The 25,080-nt window shown below is 38.1% G+C and overlaps 1 protein-coding gene across 2 annotated transcripts in view; it reads right to left on the minus strand.

The window, feature by feature from the left end:
• Window positions 1-2,008: 2,008 nt before the first annotated feature.
• Window positions 2,009-25,080, minus strand: part of LOC127428855 (rab proteins geranylgeranyltransferase component A 2-like) — a 101,887-nt gene continuing 78,815 nt past the window's right edge. For both annotated transcript variants that reach the window (XM_051677494.1, XM_051677493.1), the window contains exons 13-15: window positions 24,628-24,738; window positions 6,483-6,640; window positions 2,009-3,143 (exon numbers count right to left, since the gene is read on the minus strand). In XM_051677494.1, the coding sequence (XP_051533454.1) occupies window positions 2,865-3,143; window positions 6,483-6,640; window positions 24,628-24,738 (548 nt within the window). In that variant the 3' untranslated portion in view covers window positions 2,009-2,864. The remainder of the gene's footprint in view (window positions 3,144-6,482; window positions 6,641-24,627; window positions 24,739-25,080) is intronic.

A 25,080-nucleotide genomic window follows, 5' to 3' on the forward strand; every position in this document is an offset into this window, starting at 1 on the left:
ATGCTGCCTTAATGTACTTTTTGAACCTTAAAAGTTTTGGTCACCATTCACTTGCATTGTATGGACCTACAGAGCTGAAATATTCTTCCAAAAATCTTTGTTTGTGTTCTGTAGAAGAAAGAAAGTCATACACATCTGGGATGGCATGTGGGTGAGTAAATGATGAGAGAATTTTCATTTTTGGGTAATCTAACCATTTAATGCTTAGATACATCACAAATGCTCAATTCACAGTGTCAGAGCTTATATTAGAGTTTCACATGAAAATCTGTTTGTATTAGAAAGTTCAAATAATAGATATATATTTTTTAATGCAGCAGTGTGGCTAATCAATTTAAATGCATCTGCAATATAGTAAATGTACACTGCCCTCCAATTCCAAAACACAGTAACTACAGCAACACTGAAACGAAGGAAAAATGGCTTCAAAGTTTTAACAGTCATTAATCTTTGTTATTGTTAGTTAGTAAAAATGTTTCATTGTTAGTTCATGTTAACTAATGTTGTTAACTAATGGAACCTTGTTATAAAGTCTTAACATTTACTTTATTCGTTGCCTCAAAGAACTTGCAAGAAATTGGTTAGTCATCATTTATTTAAATATATGCAAACATTTTAAAATGTTTTATTTTTATGGATAGAGTTAGACACATTTTTACAGGTATAAATCTTTAATTAAAAGTAAATGTTTACATACCATAAAATCAGTGGACATGCGGTAATTAAAAGTGACTTTTATTAATAATATGACTAAATGGACAGATTCAATTCATATCAAGCTTTATTGGCAAGATAAATGTAAGTGTATATTGCCAATGCATTATTAGACACTATACATACAGATATAAAACAAACTGAATGCTTAAGTTTAATATTTCAAAGCCATTTTTTTCTTAGGCTATGTTCAGTTTCTATCACACACACACTGGGTATCTCTTGTGCAGTTTCACTTTAGACACTGTTTCAGATGACAGTTAGATCAGGTTTTTAGGTGATGTGAAGAGATTTGGCAGCTTGTCCGTATCTCTCCCACACCTGGCTCACCGCTTGCGAGTGAAGTCTCCATTCTGTGTACAGTAAATCCGCTCCCATGTTTATTATGCCTGTAATGAATAAGCGTGCACTAATCCACACCATCAATTTCTGTGCTAGGATGTGCAGAGTCATCGAGCATGTACCTCATGGAAATTTATATATGCCAATTTTAGCCACAGGAAGTGGAGAAAAACATTAGTGAAATTTCATGAAGTAAAACAAAAACTGATACTGCATTAAGTGCGTTAATTAAAAAAAAACAAAAAATTCCCAGCCCTATTGTCAATATTAATAATAATAATGTTAACCATTAATAATAATTATTCCCAATTTGTTAACAACATAGTTACCATCTCACAGTCCCTCAGAATTGGGCGATCTACCGACAATTTGCGAATCGGTACGTTCGAGTCATTAAAAAGTATCGGTTCAAAAGAAAAATTCATTCACAAATCGGACATCACTACTACTCCATCCGCCATGATTCTGAAGTGTGCAACCAGCAGACGCTTTACTATCCTATTATCCAACGGAAGCTGGTAAAACGTCATATTCAAAACGCTGAATTGAAAACAAAAGTAAGGCAACTCTTTTCAAGTGATATTTACACCAAGAAAGGTGCTCCTAGAAGTTAAATTGTACTTGTTTAACAAAACCAGAGTACATTATTTTCAATGTTGTTGTTGCTACATCATGTATTAGGGTCAAGGGACAATGCCCACGTTTTTAGATTAAGTTTGTCTGGGGAATGTATTCATATTTTTCACCTGCATACCTAAAGAATGTACTGTACTTGGACAGTACACCCAATTTCGATCATAACTCAATTTTGACAAAATGTGTAGTTACTGTGCTTTGCCTTTACAAGGCAGTACACAGTTGTTCGGAACTGTAAATGCATAGAAATCTGGATCAGGTGATACATGCAGCACAGGTAAAAACACACACAAATAAACTAGACTTAATGCCAAAATACTTCAATTAAATATTTAATGTCTGCAACCATTTTTGTTTGATACAATTAAAGCAATATATTTCAGAAATACATATGATGTGACATGAGAGAGAACTGATTTGTTGGGACATGAATTTACTGACAGAATTAAAACGGAGATATGAAATACATATTCTTAGCAGACAAGTCTTCAGAAGGTTTGAAGAAGCAGCAGATTGTACGCTCAGTATGGAAAGCATTCCATGTTTCCAAAATGTCAACTTTAACAATGGGATAGTTCCCCAAAAAATACAAGTTCTGTCATCATTTACTCACACGTTGTCCTAGATGCAACCTTCTTAAGTTTAACACAAAAGGAGATGTAAGGCAGAATGTTAGGGACTGACAGCCTTAGTCACCATTCACTTTCATTATTTGGAAAATGTTTTATTTTTGGGTAAACTATTCCTTTTAAGTCTGTTAATTGTAGAATATGCTATGGTGGGCACCTTTCTTGTATCATACAAAGACAAAATTGTGAATTCTTGATGGAAAGAACATCTTGTTTTAAAAAAGTAAACAATGCATTAACTGTTACAGTAACAAGCCAAAACTCAACAAAAGGGTATTGAGTGTGAAAACGCCTAAAGAAAGGCACATAAATGTTAAAATCTTTTCAGTGTTGATAGACATAAGAACACGTTTAACTGGAAAGAGATTTTGGCATTAAAGCACATTGGCCCACTCCAAAAAGACACAGATCTTAAGCAGAAAATAATGACAGTGTATGAGGAAAACCATATGTTCTCCACATAGGCATTCAGACAAACAGATAAAGAGAGAAATGCAGTGACAGTGATTATCGAGAAGTGAAGAACCGTCCCTATCGGGTCTATTAATCTGTGAGTGTGGTCTGAGCAGTTGTCTCCAGTGGTGTTTCCTGGGTAGTACTATCTATATTCTCTGAAGCCTCAGAGCTTTCAGCTGATGGGCTCTTCTCCTGGGCGACACCTTCTTCTTCAGCCTGGCTATTATCTCCTTCTGTGTTATTAGTGTCGTCAAACCCTGCCCCCTCAGCCTGTGAACCATCACCGTCGTAGATGATGTCCTCAGGATTGGGTGCAGGTGGGCAGAACTCCTCATCGGGCAGGAGATGGTGAAACACTGATTCAGCCTGGTAATAAACACACCATATTTTAGTATTAGAGAGGTTTGTGAGTATGCATGTTGTTGATTTCCTAACTTCTGCACACTGTTTGAGATACAGTATAATCACAAATGATTCCACAATTGCAGTGCCTTTTGTGTCCCACTGACTTTACATTTGCCAATATGCATATTAAAAGAATATTGTTGGTTCAATACAGGTTGAGCTAAATTGACAGTATTTGGTGGCATAATGTTGATTACCACAAAAGTTAATTTAAACTTGTCCCTCCTTTAAAAAAAGCACAAATCTGGGTTCCAGTGAGACACTTACAATGGAAGTAAATGGAGCCAATCCGTATACTCACTATTTCAAAAGTATAGCCACAAGATGTAAACAATATGCTTGTTAACATGATTTTAGTGTGATAAAATTGCTTGCTAACCTTTTCTGTGTAGAATTATAGCCAATTTTATAACTTTGTTGCCATGACGATGCTATAAACCCTAAAATGATCGTAAAAACGATGATTTAAACAACTTAACAGCTCAAATAATACATGAGTTTTAACAGAAGATTTAATATGTGCTTTTATAAAATTATAAGCTTCACATTTCTGCCTTTAAACCCTCCAAAAATTGGCCCCCTTCACTTCCACTGTAAGTGCCTCACTGTAACCTTGATTTTTTATTTTATTTTTATTTTTAAGGAGGAACTAGTCGAAATAATTTTTTTGTGGTAATCAACATTATGCCACAAATGCTGTCGATTGATCTTGACTTGTATTGAACCTAGAATAATGAATTTTGATCACATTTTAGAATTAAGATAAATGGCCTGCATGACAACATACATGTAAAAAAACAAAAACAACAACAACACTATTTTCACATGTCCCTCCACTCAGGGACTACACTTTCACCTTTAAATATAAACATTAAAGTATTTCATAGTTTTTATAGTATATAGTTTATAAATATAGTTTTTTGCATTATTTTGTAAATCTGTAATTTATTTAATCTTAAAACACATTTGGTCATGAGTAATACATTATTAGTTAGAAAAAAATTCAATTTTACCAGGGTCCTGTAATATTGACAACTCTGTTATCTGTTAACTGTTTAATACATTAACCCTTATTAAGTGTTTGGAATATTCCACAAGTCATATGTTCAACATGAAGTGACACTGTCTTATTTCATCTTAAGTAAATTTTCTGCATTTTTTCTTCTTCTTTAATAAATTAAATCTTAGAAAAATGTGGAAAAAAAAACTGGGCTTGTGGGCTCTGTTAAAGGAAAAAAATGACATTGCTATATTTTAGTAAAAGGATTGAGAAACATGCAGCTATTGCCCACAAAAAAAAAAAAAAAACCACTTCATGACATGACGTGACATTTTCAATATTATTAAAATATTTAAAAATGAAATATTATTGCCTGATGTTGGTAAAATCTCTTTTTGAAGGGTTAAATGCATGTTCTCTTACATTAAATGTTGACAAATGACTAAATTAAGGTTAAAGGTGCTATATGTCATATTTTTACTGTACTTAATCATAAAATGACCATAATATGTCATTAGAGACTTAGGAAACATGCTAAGTTGAAATACTGGCTTCTCCGATAACAATGCTACAGCCAGTATATTCTAAATTGAAGTTTCCATTCCGGGCCAAAATTTCTGTTTATGTTTTGGCCTGTGTGATCCCGCCCACTGCCCACTCACCAACAGTATTTCGACACCGCTGAGTTGCCAGATTTGAACAAGTTTGCAGGCAAACAACACTGCGTTCTGCAGCCATGGAGCCAGCAAACTAATGGATCAGAGAAAACAGAATCCACCCGACCTAAAAAGCCTCGCCATCTGTCTAAAAACCACCATGACCAGAGGCGTAGTAAAACAAGGATAAATATTGAAGATGCCTTTGGAAGATGGAGACAGCTTAAAGCCCAGAAATCCTTTAAAACGGATGCTGAGTTGGCTAATTTGCGTGTCAACATTCTGGCAACCCACATGAGTTTCGAGTCTGGGGTGGGACAGCTCTCCAATATTTTTAATTTGGACTGCAGTACTCATTTCAAATGCTTGTTGTCAATCTTACATATAGCAACTTTAAAGGTGCTGTAAGCGATTTTAGCAGTTCTAGAATTTCCACAAGCAGTCATGAATTAGCCACGCCCCCTCTTTCAAAAATCCAGCACTCCAAAGATACCAAATGTGCTTTAATGAGCCCGACACAGAGCAGAAGCGGTTGTCAAAAACAACAGCAGCAAAATAGTGCCCTCAACTGATAACTGAGCAACATGGCTTGAAAATGGCATTAAAAGCCAAAGTATGCTTTGGTTGTCCACGTTGCTGTTTGCTCTGCGCAAAGTATGCGTGAAGCAAATTTCGTCATCAGCGAAGTTCTTGCGGCCGAGATTTTCTCTACATCCACACAGACGAGGACATCTTCGGCGCATGCACCAACCATTGACTGTGCTAGAAGAGTATCACAAAGCAGTCATAGTGCGCAGATGTCGAACGCGTTCATATTCGCTCGCAGTCAGAAGAGTATACTTTGAAAGGCAAATCCAATTTTCGGGCACAATCCAATCTGGAACAGAAAAACTAAGTACACCTGGACCTTAAGCCTCAATAATTCGGTGTAACTACAATACTATGAGAATGTGCAAAATGATTGACAGGCAGAAAGCGTCAGAGACCACGGCAAACGGTCTAGTGCTGTCACAGAGACCGGTGAGATATCTCACGACACTTATTTCATTAATATATTTCAGGGAGTAGAAACATTTTTTGCATGCTTTTCTATGAAAAAAAAAAAGAAAATTGCTTACAGCACTTTTAATTTTTAAAAGTGCTAAATGGCATCACAATCGTGGAATCATCCATTTTCACTCAACAAATCATGTTTTTGCCTAAACCAACTTTTTAGTCTTGTAATAATAATAAAATAATAAAAACAGTAAGCAAATTTTTTTATAAGAATAGAGAATGTGATATTGCTTTTATACAACAGTAGCTTTCATAAACAAATCATTCTCATTCACTTCCATTGTTTTTGGTTGTGAACGATCAGTTGAATCCATGATTTAATGACTAAAAATATGCTTACTTGTCACCACCTACCGGCGTGAAGATGTAATTTGCAGAAATGGTCACTGAATTAATATCTTTTGGTGAATGGATTCTCAAGGCATGAGTCTACTACTAAATATCAGCACTCAAGGAATGCTGCTTGGCCAATCAAATTTGAGGACTGGAACTAAATGTTGTATAACCTACAATATAGATCACAACAATATACTGTATATCTGGTTCAAAGAGACATTGGTAGTATCTGCCACCCTCTGCTGGACTCACCAGTTTGATAGAGTAGTCACTGCCCAACCTGGCATCAGGACCAGTGCACAGGTGAACATTATTCGGCAGACTGTAGCTGCTGCTGTCCAGAACTGACGTGTCCCTCATGCTGAAGTACATCACCCACAGCACTGTTGGCTTGCTTCTCTCTTCCGCACCTAAATACAATGTTTAAACAATCATTTCATTTCCAATTCTGTCTTTCAAATCTTGACACAAGGACAGTTTGCGTTTCAGATGTCTTACCCTTGACGGCCTCTTGAAAAGTCCAACAACCTAGGTCAAATATTTGTAAAGTAATTACTAGGCCCACTTTTTTTCAAATTTTCTTCACAGATTGTGTTGTGAAAGTCTACAAACTTTTCAGCACCAAGGACAGTGAAAAACATAACAGCAGTCTCACATCGGTTAGTTTGCAACCAATTCTGGCCAAGAATTGCCCTCATAAGGCCATGAAGCGTCACGATTATGTGAAGCGAATCATCGACAAATGGCCCTTTCACATAGAAAGTGATGCAAATGTTTGCACTTAGTACATTAAAGGGGTCATGAAATGCTATTTTTTGTTTTACTAATTTTATTATCTTCCCTGAGGTCCACTGATAATGTTAGTAAAGTTTTACTGTACCAAAACATCATCAATAGTCATAATTTAGTAATATATGATAATTCTCCACACTGTCTCTGGCCCTCTGACAAAAATGCTCGGTTTTAGTCTCAGCGTCTCCTTTAAACTTCAGCGTAAACGTCCACTGTTATGATTGGCTAACATCGTGCATCCCCTCAAATACAGCCATATTTGAGGCTCAACCGGAAGAGAATGAACAAGCTCCAGAATATTATAAAACTAATTTCCAGGGTTTACACAACACACATCCAACACATTGCATCTGAATATATTACACTGTTCATCTCAAGCACAACTGTTATCACTTAAACTATCAAACAGTCATGATATTTGAAATATTCATGAATGAATCTTTTTACTCACAGTTTTGCGATCGGTTCCAAATGTTTTTAACAACCCCATACTTCAATAACAGTTCCTTTGCAAAGCTTAAATCGTATTATGACTGGTTCACAAGCAATCCATGCTGATATGAGCCAAAAAAAAAAAAAAAAAACGCACACACATCGTCAGAAACACATCAAAACGGTCAAAACTGCATGTTTACATACAACAATTAAAAATAGCGCAGGTGAGCGAAGGAACGTGTCCAGGGCGTGTTTGTGCTCAAAACAACAAGAGGCAGAGCAGCTCAATGAATCTCCTTTTCAGAGTTGTAACTTGACACCACGTCTTGTAAGAGCAGTGCGAAATACATGACAACAGTCAAAGGCATCTGTCTAGTGCATGTTTATATACAAAAATAATAATAAAAAAAAAAAACAGTCCAGATGGGTCCCCTTTGGTGTTCAGGAATAGTTAGGCCTGTCTGTCCTGCTCTCTCTCTCTCTGTCCCTCAAACTGAGTGCCAGTGGGCGGGGCCAAGGGTGCAATGACACATGTTGTGGGATGTGTAAATACAAATAAGCATTGTCGTGACATCACAAACACACAGATTTCAAAACAAGATGTTTCAGCAGGATGGCAACTATAAATGTTCTTTTTAGACTGGGGAGGAAGTTTTGAGTTCTGAAATTTACAGTATATTTTTATAGTACAGTTACCTCTTATATGTCTAAATATTAAGGAAAATTTGATTCTCCATTTCATGACCCCTTTAACAATCACGACTTAACATGAGGTGGCACGAATCAACAAGCAATTTCATGGGGTACGAAAGTTTGCAAAAAAACCATGGAATCAAAGTACGAGAGTCTAGCAAGCGAGTTCTCTTACAAGTTGAAAAAAGGAGGAGTATTTTTCTTCAAGCAGCAGCGATGATGAGTTTATTGTTATTTTGCTCAACGAGGAAAAGAAAAAGGTGTCAATACTGGGTTTACCCAGTTCTTTTATTTCTTTTTTTTTTATTTCTTTTTTTAATCCCCTTTTCTCTCCAATTTGGAATGCCCAATTCCCACTACTTAGTAGGTCCTCGTGGTGGCACGGTTACTCACCTCAATCCGGGTGCCTCCGCTTCTGAGACAGTCAATCCATGCATCTTATCATGTGGCTCATTGTGCGTGACACTGTGGAGACTCACAGCATGTGGAGGCTGATGCTACACTTCGCGATCCATCGCCCCATTGAGAGCGAGAACCACTAATCGCGACCACGAGGAGGTTACCCCCTGTGACTCTACCCTCCCTAGCAACCGGGCCAATTTGGTTGCTTATGAGACCTGGCTGGAGTCACTCAGCACAACCTGGATTCAAACTCACGACTCTAGGGGTGGTAGTCAGCGTCAATACTCGCTGAGCTAACCAGGCCCCCAGGTTCACCCCGTTCTTGAGAGAAGAGAGGAACATGGGGAGTTCCACAGACTGACACAGGTGTTGAAGATGTGTTATGATGTATATGTATTATTTTTTTGTCTGTTGTCTGTTGATGAATTTGTGACTTTGCTTCCATGTTAATCCATTCTCACTCAAACACCGCAAACCCATCAACCCTGAACAGCGTTTGGCATTGTGTTCACAGTGAGTTTACATCTTTTATAGGCTTGTATGTGGGTCATACCTACAATTCGGTGACATTTAAGTCTTCAGTGCAAGTTGCATATTTTTCCATATAATGAAAGTAAATGGTGACTAAGGCAAACATTCTGCCTAACATCTTCATTTGTGTTTCACAGAACAACATAGTTTGGAACAAACAGGGTGAGTAAATGATGACAGAATTTTCATTCATGTATGAACTATCCCTTTTAAAGTCTCTACGCAGAGACAGAAGACAAGCTTGGTGCTCAGGACAAGCTTTCTCCCTTAAATACCTCCAGAGAACTGCATTTAAAACCCAGGCACACTTCACCTCAGTAACACTCTCACTACAGATCACACCGAATGCTCTTCAAAAAGACAAAATTTCAGAAAGGCTTCTCCTGAGCTCTCTTCCAAAGGAAGAGCTGTGCTTGTCGTCATTTACCTCCACTGAAGGTCAAATCCACAGATAAGCCTCTAGACTGGAGTTACTCTGTATGGCATCACAGGGAGAATGTGATAAAAAGGGGCTTCTCTCATCATACTGTTTTTATATCAGCTTTAAACAGTCAAGTTAGACATCATAGACAATAGGGAGAATGATATTGACAAAATTTTGCATCATCATATATCATGTAGTCTGTAAGCCGTCTCTATTTTATGGCTGTAAAACTGTTCTGAGGGGTCACCAGCTGGCCTGACCTGAGAGAGACACTGGCCACAGGTGCTTCAGACAAACACTGCTCTATTAGGTGTTTTAAATAGACCTTCTTTGTTCAGTTATTATCACGTTCATAAAGAAAATACAAGAAGATACTCTTGTTCCTCAAAACAAAATTAATTAAATGTTCTTGGTTAAATATAACAGTAACATTTGCTCTACCAATGGCATGAGTTTGAAGGCAGGACTATGTTTGTTTGACCAATGGCGGAGGGTTGGGTGTTCAGGAAACCTGTATGAAAATCCCTAGGTTTTACCTTTAAAGTGCACCTATTATGATTTTTAAACGTGACTAATTTTGTTTTAAAGGTCTCATACAATAGATTTACATGCATCCAAGGTCAAAAAACACTTTAATTGGCTCATAATTTAAATTGCAGCATTGCCTTTTTTTCCCAGTGTCAAAAACAACTCCTCCTCCTTTCAGAGAGCCTACTCTGCCCTGATTGGTCAGATGTCCCAGTTTGTTGTGATTGGTCTACCGCTTACAGCGCGTGTCAGAAAGGAAACGGCCACCACCATATCCGAGTTTCAGCTCCGTCTGAAAAAAATATCTGTTTACCATACCAATTTGAGCCCGAGTCCGATAGTGATACATCGGAAGATCAACCCGAACCACCATCGCAAGCACGACGAGAACAGGACGTTTCTCTGTGGTAAGTTTATATGTACTTTGACAATAACGTGAGTTAGCTGGTTAGCAGAGGCTAACAGCTAACAGGCTAACAGCCTGCACTGGCTGTACATGTAAACAGACCAGAGACAGGTTTTGTGTTACCAAATGACGTAGGTTAGTACAGGAAGCAAGTCTGGAATTACTAACGACTCGTTTTAGGTGTTCAGAATCGGTTCTTTCTTTTGGGTGTCAATAACTTTTTTACATACACAAACAGCTATATAACACACTACATGAAAGGTAATATTTGAAAAACCATAACAGGTGCTCTTTAAGTGTTATGATTATACTTTAGATCTTGAATTTGCTGACTCACATGGAGCACTAAGCAAGATCAGACATGAAAAAAAAAGTAGCTACCTCAACATTTTGCTTTAAAAAAAGATGCAGTGACTTCTACGCATGTTCAGTTGAATCCGTGATTTGTTTGTTTTAGCTGGTTTACTTTCATAAACAATACAAAGCGATTCACTAAAATGAATTGGACTTCACAAAGCTTCATATAAGTGGATTAGTAATTTATTTGTTTTGGCTGGTTTACCATCTGAACAAAGAGATTCACTAAAATTAATAGAGCTTCCCAAAGCTTCATATAAATGGACTGCTGAATCGTTTGTTTTAGCTGATTCACTTTCTTGAACTATCCAAACAAAGCGATTCACTAAAATTAATTGAACTTCCCAAAGCTGCATATAAATGGATTGGTGAATCGTTTGTTTTAGCTGATTCACTTTCCTGAACTATCCAAACAAAGCGATTCACTAAAATTAATGGAACTTCCCAAAGCTTAATATAAATGGATTGGTGAATCATTTGTTTTAGCCAATTCAATTTCTTGAACCATCTGAACAAAGCGATTCACTTAAATTTATTGAACATCCCAAAGCTTCATATAAATGGATTGGTGAATCGTTTGTTTTAGCCAATTCACTTTCCTGAACTATCTAAACAAAGTGATTCACTAAAATTAATGGAACTTCCCAAAGCTTAATATAAATGGATTGTGAATCGTTTGTTTTAGCCAATTCAATTTCTTGAACCATCTGAACAAAGCGATTCACTTAAATTTATTGAACTTCCCAAAGCTTCATATAAAAGGATTGGTGAATCATTTGTTTTAGCCGATTCACTTTCCTGAACTATCCAAACAAAGCGATTCACTAAAATGTTTTTTTTTTTTTTTACAATGAATTGTAAACACACACACATATATATATATATATATATATATATATATATATATATATATATATATATATATATATATAAAATCAACATTAAAATCAACATCCATCCTCTGATTGGCATCTCCAGCAGGTGGATGTGTCTTTAAGACCGAGCCTATACAGACTAGAGGGGGTCCAATAAAATCTATGCAAAATTTTGAATTGTATAAGATGCACCCTTGCATCACTAGATCCGGACTTAACATTCCCACACTCCTTCCTCCAATGCCAAGTTGAAATCTTTCTCCCATACTCTCTTGAGAGAAATTAAGGCTCCATCCCCCATACTCTGAATTAACAGGGAGTAGTACACTGATGCCTCATGACCTTTTCCAAAAGCCGCAATCACCTCTCCTAAAGCAGCTGCCTCCTTAGGGGGATGTGTGCTACTCCCAAAAATAGTGCAAAGCAGGTGGCGCAGTTGTAAATACCTATAAAACTGAGGTCTGGGGATCCCAAAATGTTGGACCAAGTTTTCAAATGATCTCAACACACCACCTTCATATAGGTCACCGAGTGTAGCAACCCCCCCTCACAATCCATTCCAGCTAGCAGAAAGGAGACTTGCCAATACATAGTCTTGGGTTCTGCCATATGCTCGAGGCAGCATTTAAATAAGTGTCCAATTTAAACAATCTGGACACTTTAGTCCATATCGAGTGTAAATGCGAAATAACGGGGTGTTACTTAACTTTTCCGATTAGTTTGATAGAGATGCTTTGTAATGGCGAAATAGGGGCAAGAACTGCCTGTTCAATAACAAACCAGGGAGGGGCTCTCTCAGGTGGAAGTGACCAATGAGCCAAATGTCTGAGACTGAACGCATAGTAATAAAACAAAATCTTGGGTAGGCCTAGCCCTCCTTTGTCTATCGGCCTATGTAACTTATTAAAATGCAATCTGGGACGTTTACCATTCCAAATGAAGGACTTCGCTATGCTATCAAATTCCTTGAAATAAGAGAGGGGGACATCTACAGGGAGAGATTGTAGCAGGTAGTTAAATTTTGGAATACAATTCATTTTAATAACATTAACCTTCCAAATCATCGATAAATGTAATGAAGCCCACCTGCCCACATCGCTTGAAAAAATTTTGCCACCATGGCTGGAAAATCATCCTCTTTTCTTATCGCCGCTGCTAATGGTTCCAGGGCAAGACAGAACAATAATGGGGAAAGAGGGCAACCCTGCCGAGTGCCCCTTTTCAAAGTAAAATAATCTGAGATTAATCCATTTGTTTGTACGCTGCTACAGGGTGTCTATAAAGTAACTTAATCCAACCAATAAATGTACTCCCGAACCCATACATATCCAAAATCTTAAAAAGATAATCCCATTCTACCATATCAAATGCCTTTTCGGCATCAAGTGAGATGGCAGCGATTAGAGATTGATCATTCGCTACTGACCACATGATATTGATGAGACGCCTGATGTTATCAGAAGAGCTGCGGCCCCGAATAAACCCCACCTGATCTTGATCGATTAGCCAAAATGTTTGACAATATTTTTACATCTAGTTGGATCAGGGAAATTGGACGGTAACTTTTACACTCGCTTGGATCTTTGTCCTTTTTAAGAATCAGACTGATCCGGGCTTGTGTCATGGTTAGAGGAAGCTTTCCATTCTTTAATGATTCAGTATAAACTTCTTACAAAAGTGGAGCCAGTTCTGTAGCATAGGATCTAAAAAATGCTGCGACAAAACCATCTGGCCCGGGAGCCTTGCTAGTAGGTAGGGACTTAATTACCTCGTCAAGCTCCTCCAAGGTTATCTCAAAATCAAGAGAGTTTTTTTGCTCAATCGTCAGTTTAGGAAGATCTAATGGTTCCACAAAGTTTCTAATATCTTCATCAGTAGACGAAGACGTGGAACTATAAAGATCAATATAGAACTCTTTAAAGGCATTATTAATATCAATGGCTGAGGTAAATATTTCACCACCAGCAGATTTCACTGAGGGAATGGTAGAAAAAGACTCTCTCTGCTTTATATATCTAGCCAAAAGCTTCCCTGCTTTGTCACCCGACTCAAAGTATGACTGTCTTGCCCTGAATAACCAAAACTCCACTTTCCGCGACAAAATAGTATTATATCTATATTTCAATCGGGTCAATTCTCTGAGGCCATCAGCTGACATACGGTGCTTCAGCTCTGCCTCTACACTTTTAATATTTCCTTCCAACTCCACGAGTTCTCGTGCTTTGGATTTTTTGATGAATGAGGCATACTGTATGATCCGGCCCCTAAGAACTGCTTTAAGTGCCTCCCAAGCCACGCCCACAGAGGATACTGAGGACCAGTTGGTCTACATTGATTTCAGTCTTTAACATTTGTTGGAAATCAGAATTTTGCAGAAGGGATACATTAAGGCGTCAACTATATGATTTCCTTTTCTCTATATGTGGCATCACCTCTAAACTCACCAGGGCATGATCTGAGACTAAAATGTTTCCAATTGAGCAATCAACAACAGATGAAATTAGGGATTTGGATATAAAAAAAAAAATCTATTCTAGAATAAATCTTATGGACTGATGAAAAAAATTTATTGTCCCTACCAGATGGGTTCAAAAGTCTCCAAATATCCGAAAGACCAAGATTTTTACACATCCTGTGAAGTGTCAGTGTTGCTCTAGGGGGCTTACACACTTTTGCTTCACTATGATTAAGGACTGAATCCATCAAAAGATTGAAGTCTCCTCCCAATATTATATCATGAGGGGTGCCAGCGGTTTGCAACATCCCTTCAAGATCTATAAAAAAGCCCTGATCATCAGCGTTAGGTCTGTAAATATTAGCCAAAATCAACCTTTGCCCTTGAATTTCAGCTAAAACAATAATTACTCTTCCTAATTTATCTTTAATCTGTTTGAGACATTTGAATTGTAAATGTTTATTAATCAATATAATGACTCCCTTGCTCTTACTTGTGCCAGCACTAAAGAAAGCATGTCCACCCCATATCTTCCCAAATTTTTCAGCTTCCTGCAGGGAGAGATGTGTTTCTTGAAGAACCACTATATCATATTTCTTACGTTTAAGAAAAGAAATAACCTTCCTTCTTTTTATGGGGTGCCCCAACCCATTTACATTCCATGTGGAGAGAGACAGTACACTTATATTAACAACTGACATATTGATATAATAAAAAAATAAATTGTGTGCCAAAAACAAAATTATGAAGACCACATTCCCCATTAGTGAAACAATCAACCCCCGAACATCCCCCCGAACAAAACAAACAGAAAAAAGAAAAACGTGCGCATTAACCCCGTGCACGACAGTACCAACCGGCGACAGTCCCTCTAAACTCAAAAGGTCCATGAACACCCTCGAGTCCCCACGACAACTTTGCCATCGGATTGCTCAATTTAATTACATAACAGAAAATACTTTGTGAAATAAACCCAGTCAATAGGAAGAATGAACACAAAGAACATGTAGATTCATTCACAGAACTGTCTCAAAGGTGTGATCTTCCACAAAACAAATTTCAGCTGATATAAAACCATTCAGATTCCTTGGACAGACAAATGAATGTTCAGTGAGCCGGGTGTTATGAGTTCAACGGATGACGTAATCATTCCAATGTCTTGTAAAAAAAAAAAAAAAAAAAAAAAACTCAAAACAAACCACAGCCAGCAGGAGGAATAAGCACGAAGAACGAACAGATTAATCCACAGCTGTTCCAAAGGAATGTTATTCAACAGAACAAGCTCCAGCTGCTAGGCGGAACAATACAAAAAGAATCAAAACCGGCATCCCGGTTCCCCCGGATGATCGAGTCAATTCACTCAGAGGCTGCATAAAAGTATATACCATGACTTACACCATCCGTCAGCTTTATAAAAGACATCCTTTGTGTGAGCATGTAGATATTTTGCAGTCATCCATAATGTCCACTCTCAATCTGTCCGGGAACTTCAATGCAAAAGTTTCTTTAAGGAAAGTGTTATACACAAAACAAGATCCAGCCGTACGGCGGAGCCAACGCAAAAAACCTAAAATGTCGCCCAGCTTCCTCAAGAGTAAGTACAGCGAGTCAGGCCCACTCACATGAGAAACATCCAATGGTTTACTCAGACACTGATTCTATAAAAGACATTGCCAGATTTGGACATGTGAATACTTTGCGACTGACCTTCGTTTCTATTCTCAGTTTGGCCGGGAACATTAGAGAAAATGAGATCTTTTTCTGATGTAAGAGTTTCTTGCATTCCTTGAACCGATCGCGTTTCTCTCTTGTCGAACTCGCAAAGTCCGGGAACAAGAAAATATTATGGTTCTTCCAAGAAAGCTTCCCTTTGCTCCTCGCCTGGCGCAACACAAGATCTTTATCGGATGATCTCAGAAATCTGGCCAGAATCGATCTGGGCCTGTCTCCCTCAGCAGATCTGTGAGCTGGTACTCTATGAGCTCGCTCGATTTCCAGCTTGTGGCCTGTTATGTCGAGCAGACTCTGGAAAAACTGGTCTAGGAATTTCACCATACCTCTGCCCTCCTCATGCTCAGGAATTCCAACAATTCAAACGTTATTCCTGCGGTTTCTATTCTCAAGATCTTCAATCTTGTCAAGGAGATGTTCCAAATCAACTTTGGTCGCGGGCGGATTAGCGGTTAATTCCCACTCCAAAGACTCCAGAAAATCGATTCTTTTTTCAACATTAGTCACTCTTGTAGCTAACTCAGAGAACTTTGCCTCCATCGCCGTAATCAATCGACGTATTACAGCAAGATCCTCCAAGTCAGCAAGAATCTTCGTCAACATCACCGACATGTTGGACAATTGACGCTGGATTCCTTCTCCCACCGCACTATCCAAATCGAGTCCCCGGTCTGTAGGCCTGTCGGGGCTTTCATCCTGAACACGTAAGTGTCTTTTAATGTCTCCAGAGCCCGAGGACTTTGACTTCTTTGCCATGTTTTGCAACAAAGGGCAAATATGTAACTGGGTGTATCAAATTTCACGAGATTATAACATGAGAATAATCGAAAATTCAGCAAAGTGCGCAGAGCTCGTCGCTCACATGTCCGCTCCTTGCATGGCGTCACGTGACCCCCGCGATTCACTAAAATTCTTTGAACTTCCCAAAGCTTCATATAAATGGATTGGTGAATCGTTTGTTTTAGATGATTCACTTTCTTTAACTATCCAAACAAATCGATTCACTAAAATTAATTGAGCTTCCCTAAGCTTCATATAAATGGATTGGTGAACTGTTTGTTTTAGACAATTATCCAAACAAAGCGATTCACTAAAATTAATTGAACTTCCCAAAGCTTCATATAAATGGATTGGTGAACTGTTTGTTTTAGCTGATTCACTTTCTTTAACTATCCGAACAAAGCGTTTCACTAAAATGAATTGAACTTCCGAGAGCTACATATAAGTGGATTGGTAATTCATTTGTTTTAGCTGGTTTACTTTCATGAATCATCCGAACAAAGCAATTCACTAAAATTAATTGAACTTCCCATAAATGGATTGGTGAATCGTTTGTTTTAGCAGATTAACTTTCTTGAACAATCCGAACAAAGTGGTTAACTTAAAGGAATTGGACTTCCCAAAGCTACATATAAGTGAATTGTTGAATCATTTGTTTTAACCAGCTTACTTAAATGAACCGTCCAAACTTACTGATTCACTTAACTGTTTTTGTCTTACACAAACTGAAATTATTTTCTGTGTTTATCGACAGTGTCAAAGATGGTGCCTGAATTTAACCAGTATAGAACCTTGAATATTCCTTTAAAGTTATGGAAAAGGAAACTAATTCCCATTTCAAAGATCTACACTGATTTATCATGAGATCAGTCATTGTTAATATTTTGTTAGTAGCTGCGCTGCATGACATGGATCATCTTATCTATATTTCTTCCTCTGCCTTGATGACATCTCAGGCTAAATAGGCTCTATGGTCCTACGGAATAGAAAGAATCTTGAGTGTATGTGTGTGTGGCACTGGTTCGTTTAAAGCGTAAAGCTGTCAGTCTGTATCATTACCCTTTAAATACACGAGCCTCTGCCGCAAAAAGGTGGGAAAAGAAAGGCTAGAAAAGTGAGAGGGAGAAGGTGTCAGTCTGAAATGTCAGTACAGTCATTACCCAAATGTCAAACAATTATGATGCGTGTTCCTTTTTCTGCCTGGAGTGGCACAGTGATTTGCTTAATTTGGAAAGGGGAAGAGGTGTGGTGGCATCAATGTTTAACGCTGCTTCAAAAACACCCTTCCCTGTGAATGCTGCCGGGTCACAGATGCACTCAATGCTGAAGCATTTAATGGAACATACACAACACCACATCATCTCTTCTACTACAGACTGTAGGGCCTGAATAAGAGCCATGCACATAAGACTTGACAATATGTGGACACTGAGGGATACATTTGGGTGGACAAAGGAATAACATCACATGTTAAACAGGTCAGTTTATTTATAGTGAATTTTATTATTATTATTATCTTTATTAGTAGTAGTAGAACATAGGTGTAATACATTTAGGCAATAGAGCACAACAGTGATCTAGATTCTGCAAAGGAGACGCAAACTCATGCACTCAACTGTAAGTAGTCTCAGAGTGTTGGGAGGCCGACATTATTGCGTCATGGGAGTGGGCGGTCGCTGCTGGACAGTGTTTGGTGTCCTTTGCTCATTATGATTCTCTGATTGGTGGATCTTTCTCTACTGGATTATGGGTAACGCAGTTCTTCACAGGGAATTCCACTATTAAACACGATTTCTAAAACAATTAAGTTTAAATAACGCAGGCTGATAACTTCAACAGGAGCATATACCAACGACGAACAACCTTAGAGTTCAAAGTAGTTTTGTTTTTAAAGGTTTATAAGTTATCATTAAAAATAAATTTGTCTATGGAGAAAATGGAAGGTACTTTAACTTCCGGAACCAGACTGTGGTGCTCTATATCACACAAATTGCTTTAAACAGTTCTGTTGACAAGATGTTAATATTGGCTTACTAACGTTTCAGACAAAAACTGGCCAGTGTCTCATATGTCTTCTCCGCTAAAGAAAATGGTTACAGCAGAAACCGAGCGATCTTGGAGCGAGAGAAAACAGAGATAATCGGACAAAAAAAATAAATAAAATGTTTTCCTGCTCTGCATCCACACCACACTGCTCACATACTCTGGACTAGAATGCCACGACCTCAGAGAAGCAGAGTGATACAACAGTAAAACATCCCAGTGCTGTTATACAAAATATCAGCACTCTTGGATGCTGATTGGTTAATATGCCAGAGCCCTTCTACCAAGGAGAGCCTACAAGCTTAGCATATGTGGCAGTTCCATAGCCATTCTATGGGTGAAACTGTCTTAACACGCTACAGTTGACCATTACGCTCTCTCCTATGATAGTGCCGCGGAGGTTGTTATCTCATTAAATAAAATAATCTCTGACAGCGCTTCCCTGTCAGTTGACGTATAAAACAAGCCCAGATGGGACTTGTGACTGAAATCAAGTATATTTCAGCCTATGTAAGGCGCATGGTGAGTTCAAAGCAGCGCTTGACGCTGGTGTGGCCGCCCTGATGCGAATCATGAACGCAGCTTCATGATTGCTGTAACAAAGCGGATAGACACAGTCTACCGGCAGATTAATATTGTGGAGGATGAGAGTTTAAGAGATTTAATGCCCATTGCAATGAATATGCAACCCATGTGGGGACTAGTTCTTTTAATTAGTCAAACTCCCACTTAAACTTTGGGAAATGTGTAATGTTACTTGAATTGGTGATATTTTACTGCATTTCTATGATTATATTGTGGAAGGCTTTGTTTGGAAAATGTTAATAAAGCATTATATTGTAACACTTTGTTTTGTTTTCTTCCAAAGATGGAAATAAATAAATTTTGACAAGACAAGAAGTATATATAGTGTCAAATTTCAGCACTTTCAAAATCTAGATTAATCACGATAAAAAAAAATGTAATCGAATGACAGCACTAAAAAATACACAATATAGCAACAGCAATTGACACGAAACACATGCTCATCTAGTTACTGTGTATATCACTGCACAGCACCCATAGAACATCTGTTATTATTTGTGTGTTAGGGACTATATATCTTCTAGTGGAAGGATGACACTTAATGAATCGGTTTACTAAATGTTTTACTGAAAATTTGTGTCCTTAATATTGTTTTAATGTTATAGCTGTTTATAAAAGCAATAAGGTACTCATAATATACTTATGTTTATTTATACATTTATGTTTTAACTTGTATCTAAAATGTGTAAGTAATACAAAGATGTATCTGTGAAAGTATGCAAGTGTTTGGGCCAACAGCCAGAGAAAACAGTGGCTTTCTTTCGGTCAAACACATGCACACATGCTCCCAGATGTGACAAATGTCAGATTAGCATACAGCAGCACTCCTGATGGGGACTAACACATGCCTACAGCTGCACACTTCCCAAATCACAGCCAGCCCCTAACACACACTGGCACACTGCCTCAACACACGTACACACACTAAAGGTAAACTAACATTTATGCCTACAAAAAATTTTGTTTAGAATAAGGCGCTTATAATGGATGTGAATGGGGCCAGTCCATAAACACTAAGGGCGTTTTCACACTTGGTCCATTTCAGGGGTCTGAGTGTGGTTCGCGTAATTTTTGTCCCATACTGTTTGTGACCAATCCAAACGATCTCAGACCCCTTTAAAGCGAACCGAACCAAGAATATCTCGGGAGATGAATGGTTTGCTTGCCACCTATGGTTTGGTTCGCTAATAATGCACATTGTGAACACCAAGCGCTCCGGGCTCACATGATTTTCCCTTTCGTGAAATGCCAAACATGTTTGAACCTAACAGGTTACCGCACACCAGTAATGATGACGCGCAGAGAAGAGACGCAACATTTCTTTTTCTATGGAGACAACAGAGTAAGTTTCTGATGAAAACTATTTAATCTCCTCACAAAACAAACTTAAAAATCTTTCTTCAGTGTTCTGTGCAAATGAAGACTCAAGGGTTTAACCGGACCACATTGGAAGGGCGCGTGACAGTTAAGAGATTACCATACAAATATATTACTTTTGTTTTTAATGAATGGATGTTGCCCGAGGCGGTCAATAGATAAAACCATCAATTGTATTTTCTGTGGTAATACAACTAATCTACCATAATCCATGATTGAATTTCTTGAATTTTGCCTCTAAATACAGTATTATTGATATAAAATACAATGCATTCAGTTTAATCCATTGCTTTTCCCTCTTAATGTATAAAAGAACAAGATGTTATACATTTACAATATGTAATACAGTTCTTTTTTGTTGCAGAAGTTCAATAAAATATGCTTTATTGAACAAAGACACGTGTACTGATTATTCATTTTAAGGGTATTAAACATGTTTAATAATCTCAAAAGTTAATATGTAGAGCTAATTGTACTCTTAGCATTTAATATGTACTCTTAACAATCAAGGTCACAAATAGTGTGAATGCAAAGAGAACTGGGTCCTTTTTCACTCTGTTCACCCTCTTAAAGGGGTCTGAGTTTGGTTCTTTTAAAGAAGACCCAAGTGTGAAAACACCCTGAAATACACACTATTTCAAAAGTACAGCCACAACAGGTAAACATTACACATGTAAACATGATTGTAGTACGATAAAATCTCCTAACAACCCTTATCTGTGTAAATTTATATCCAACAGTGTTCCCAATATACGCAAGTACCACTGCTGAAATTTCAGATGCTTCATTAACATTCTTGACACAATGTAACACTTGTTAGCCCCAGTCAGCAGCACACTTTCTACACTGTAGCGGTAACCAGGGGGTCAGGAATTGGCTGTTTATCAGGTCCTCGTTAGCCCCTGCTGGTAGATGCTGTAACTACACCACCCAATGGAAAAAGCATGTTTCTCCATAGACTGCCATTAAAAAGTAGCTGTGTTTTATGACAAAATTATTATTTTTTTCAAGGATCATTTCAATCTAAATTATTTCATTACATTACAGTACATCTTCATCCGGTGACAGATTGTTTTTCAAGGGCTCTTAAAAGCATGAAATTGATTTTTTCCCCCCTTTGTATTCCCATTGACAAGTGATCAGTCACATGACAACCGATCCTGGAACACAGCGCCCATGAGCAAAGATGGCAACCTCCATTTCGCAAGCTTCCTAGGAACCCTGCGCTAGCTGAGCACAGCCATAGAGATGAATGGGAATGCTAAAGGTTAGCTCTCTCCAAGTATTTTAGAGCTCCATGGTGGTAACACACTTCAGTACTCAAGGGGGCGATAGAGTTACCATCAAAAGTGTATGCCATTAAACTGGATCTGTTATTATTCAGGTAAGTTGCTATAAATTTATTGACAAATGTACATGCTCAGCAATATTCTCTTCAAATCGTTGACTTGAAAGAGTATGTTTCGGCCATAAGTATGAGCAACAGTAATAGTGTTGCTTAACTTCGCAAACACCACTAATTCCACTGCATGTGGTCATATATGCGCTTCACTCTTTCTGAAGGGCTAAAGGGATAATTCACCCAAAAATTATTAGTAACCATTTATTTTCGCTGCATCTTTATTTCCAAAGAATGAAAGTAAATGGTGACTGAGGCTACTATTCTGCCTACCATTTACTTTTGAATTCCACAGAAGAAATTACATCATATGGGTTTGGAACAACATGAGTAAATGATGACAGAATTCAGTTTTATTTTTTTATTAATATTTCTAGAAACTGACAACAAAATCCCAAGGAAACATATCCAGTAGTTGCAGCTTATTTGTCCTGTTTAGCTCCATCCACATCTAAAAAGACCCGTGGAACATTCTAACCACACACACACACACACACATCACTTTGACCATGGGGATGAATGAAGAACTTCCCAGGTGACTTTGGCTCTCTGACCTGTTCTGGTCCACTGCTCTCCTTATCTAGTGATTCATCCTCAAGACCTCTGCCAGTATTTGTTCTGACATTTTAATTAAAATAGTACTAGCTCATTCCTGTGATAAAAAGGCAGTGTGTCGCCCAGCGGGGCCTCGTGTCCCACACCCTCTGTGGTGCCGGCCATGCACCTGAGCACACGTGCTTACACACACACACACACACACACACACACACACACACACACACACACACACAGACACAGACACACACAGACACAGACAGACACAGACACACAGACACAGACACAGACACAGACACAGACACAGACACAGACACATACACACACAGACACAGACAGACACAGACACAGACACAGACACAGACACACACACACACACAGACACACACACAGACACACACACAGACACACACACAGACACACACACAGACACACACACAGACACACACACACAAACAGAAATGCAAAAATGTGCTTTGTTGCCCCACAGGAGTATTACTTTCATTACAAAAATTGATATGAACAAATTTGAACAATTCTAAAACCTTATAGAAGATTTTCCTCACCTAGGGTCCAATTTGGTGTCCCATTACACTTTTAAATGTAGATGCACAAATCCCATGTTTTTTTGTTGTTTATGTGATAAATAAACCTATAATGAAGAGTAGCTACTTTTAAACACATACAATATCTAAACCCCTTAAAATGGTGATTTTGGCCTGTCCCACCTCAAGAGGTCTTGACCTTCTTTAACTGTATGCTACAGTTAAAAATAAAACTACTGTTAAAATAAAACAATGTCATAATTTTGACATAATCTGGTCTCAATTCACTGTAGTAAAAACTATTTTTAATTACTAATTTTAATGACCAAAAACAATGTTTAGCTGTGTCTCATTTAATATTTAGTTTGACACCCTGAAGCTGACAAATAAAATTTTCTGAAAGTTAATCCCCTCTTTTCACAGACTATTTGTTTAAAAGAAAAAAAAAAAAAAACAGAACTAAAAAAAAAGGAAAACCAGGAGAGAGTATGTGTGAGATAGGAGAGTGGTGGAGATGGCAGGAGATGTTAAAGATGAAAGAGAGATTTCAAGTGTGGAGAGATGGCTGATAAAGACAGATTGAGTTTGTTAGATGGAGTGAGGAGGGCTGGGGATGGCGTGGCCCCGATGACCTTGATCTTCCTGCCACGAAACAACACAAATCACCTTAACATCACACTTATCTGGAGTCAAGACACTATTATTACACAAACCCTGATAAATTGGCACTAATAAAGACATTTTAGGAACTGTCAGCTATGACATAAGGTAAAAGCCAGTAACGAGGAAGCTACTTCGAAACTGTCTTGCCAAGCTGCAATCTACTCATAATTTAAAGTTAAAACTACATTTAAGCTTTGGTTGTGGTGCAATGATATTTGCTAGCTGAAGCAGTTATTAGCAAATTCTGCGCAGATCTTCATCCCCAAAACCGTTTAAATGTAAAAGGGTTGGCACAAAACATGTTTTGAAAGAGAAATGTCACAACAACATAATGTTTATAAAAAGGCACATGTTGGGTGACAACTAAGTGACACCAACAGAATTTTTTCCAAACTTACAATGGGATTCTGCTCTTATGATCTGAAGGTAATGTAGGGTCATATGTGACAGGTTGTGCTCAAATTTACTCTGAAGAAGGCAAGCAGACCCTGACAAAGCAAAATGGGGATCAATGAGAGGAGTGCCTGGCCCCAGCCTGCCACATGACCATCAATATCAATCACTGTTATCGCCAATAACGTCCCCATGCAAGCCCTTCGGTGAATGTCACAGCAATACCAGATCTTTCTTCTTTAAAGAGACGAAGAGATGATCTCTCTCTGCCACAGGCGGCAAGGTTAGTTAAGTACTGTTACCAGGATGTATAGCAGATCTGTGTGTGTGATCGGAGGTCAATGCACAGAGGGACTAAAGAATGGTGTTTATGAGTTTAGATTACGGGGATTTTTAATTGAAAGTGAAGGAGGTGGGTCAGGTCTTACCTTCTTCGGGTTCTTCTCCAGGACTGCTGGGAACATAGAATAATCGAGATATAACTGGAGCAAGATCTTCCTGGGCTGAACCAGAGGATGAACAAGTCAAGTGGACCAAATCTGTGAAAAGAGACCGTGACAGACAGGATATTACAAAGGCCATATTCTCTGAAGTCAAATTCTATTGTTATTCAAGGTTTATTGCACAAAAATATACATTAAGGTGTTCATGATGATTTTCCATCCTCACTCTGACCCTCAGAATTAAACGAGCTGTTTTTGCTTCCATCTTTTTAAGACTAATTTAATACACGGCTCTTTGGAAGGATCGATTTCCGATTGGTCAATTGCACTATCCAGCGGTCTAATATGTCTGAATAGAGACTGCACACCCAGCAACAAAGTGATATTTCATTTGTCATATGGGTACTGCAATTTATCTTTCCTACTAAACGTATCACT

The sequence above is a fragment of the Myxocyprinus asiaticus genome, chromosome 38, assembly GCF_019703515.2.
Source record: "Myxocyprinus asiaticus isolate MX2 ecotype Aquarium Trade chromosome 38, UBuf_Myxa_2, whole genome shotgun sequence".
NCBI lineage: Eukaryota > Metazoa > Chordata > Actinopteri > Cypriniformes > Catostomidae > Myxocyprinus > Myxocyprinus asiaticus.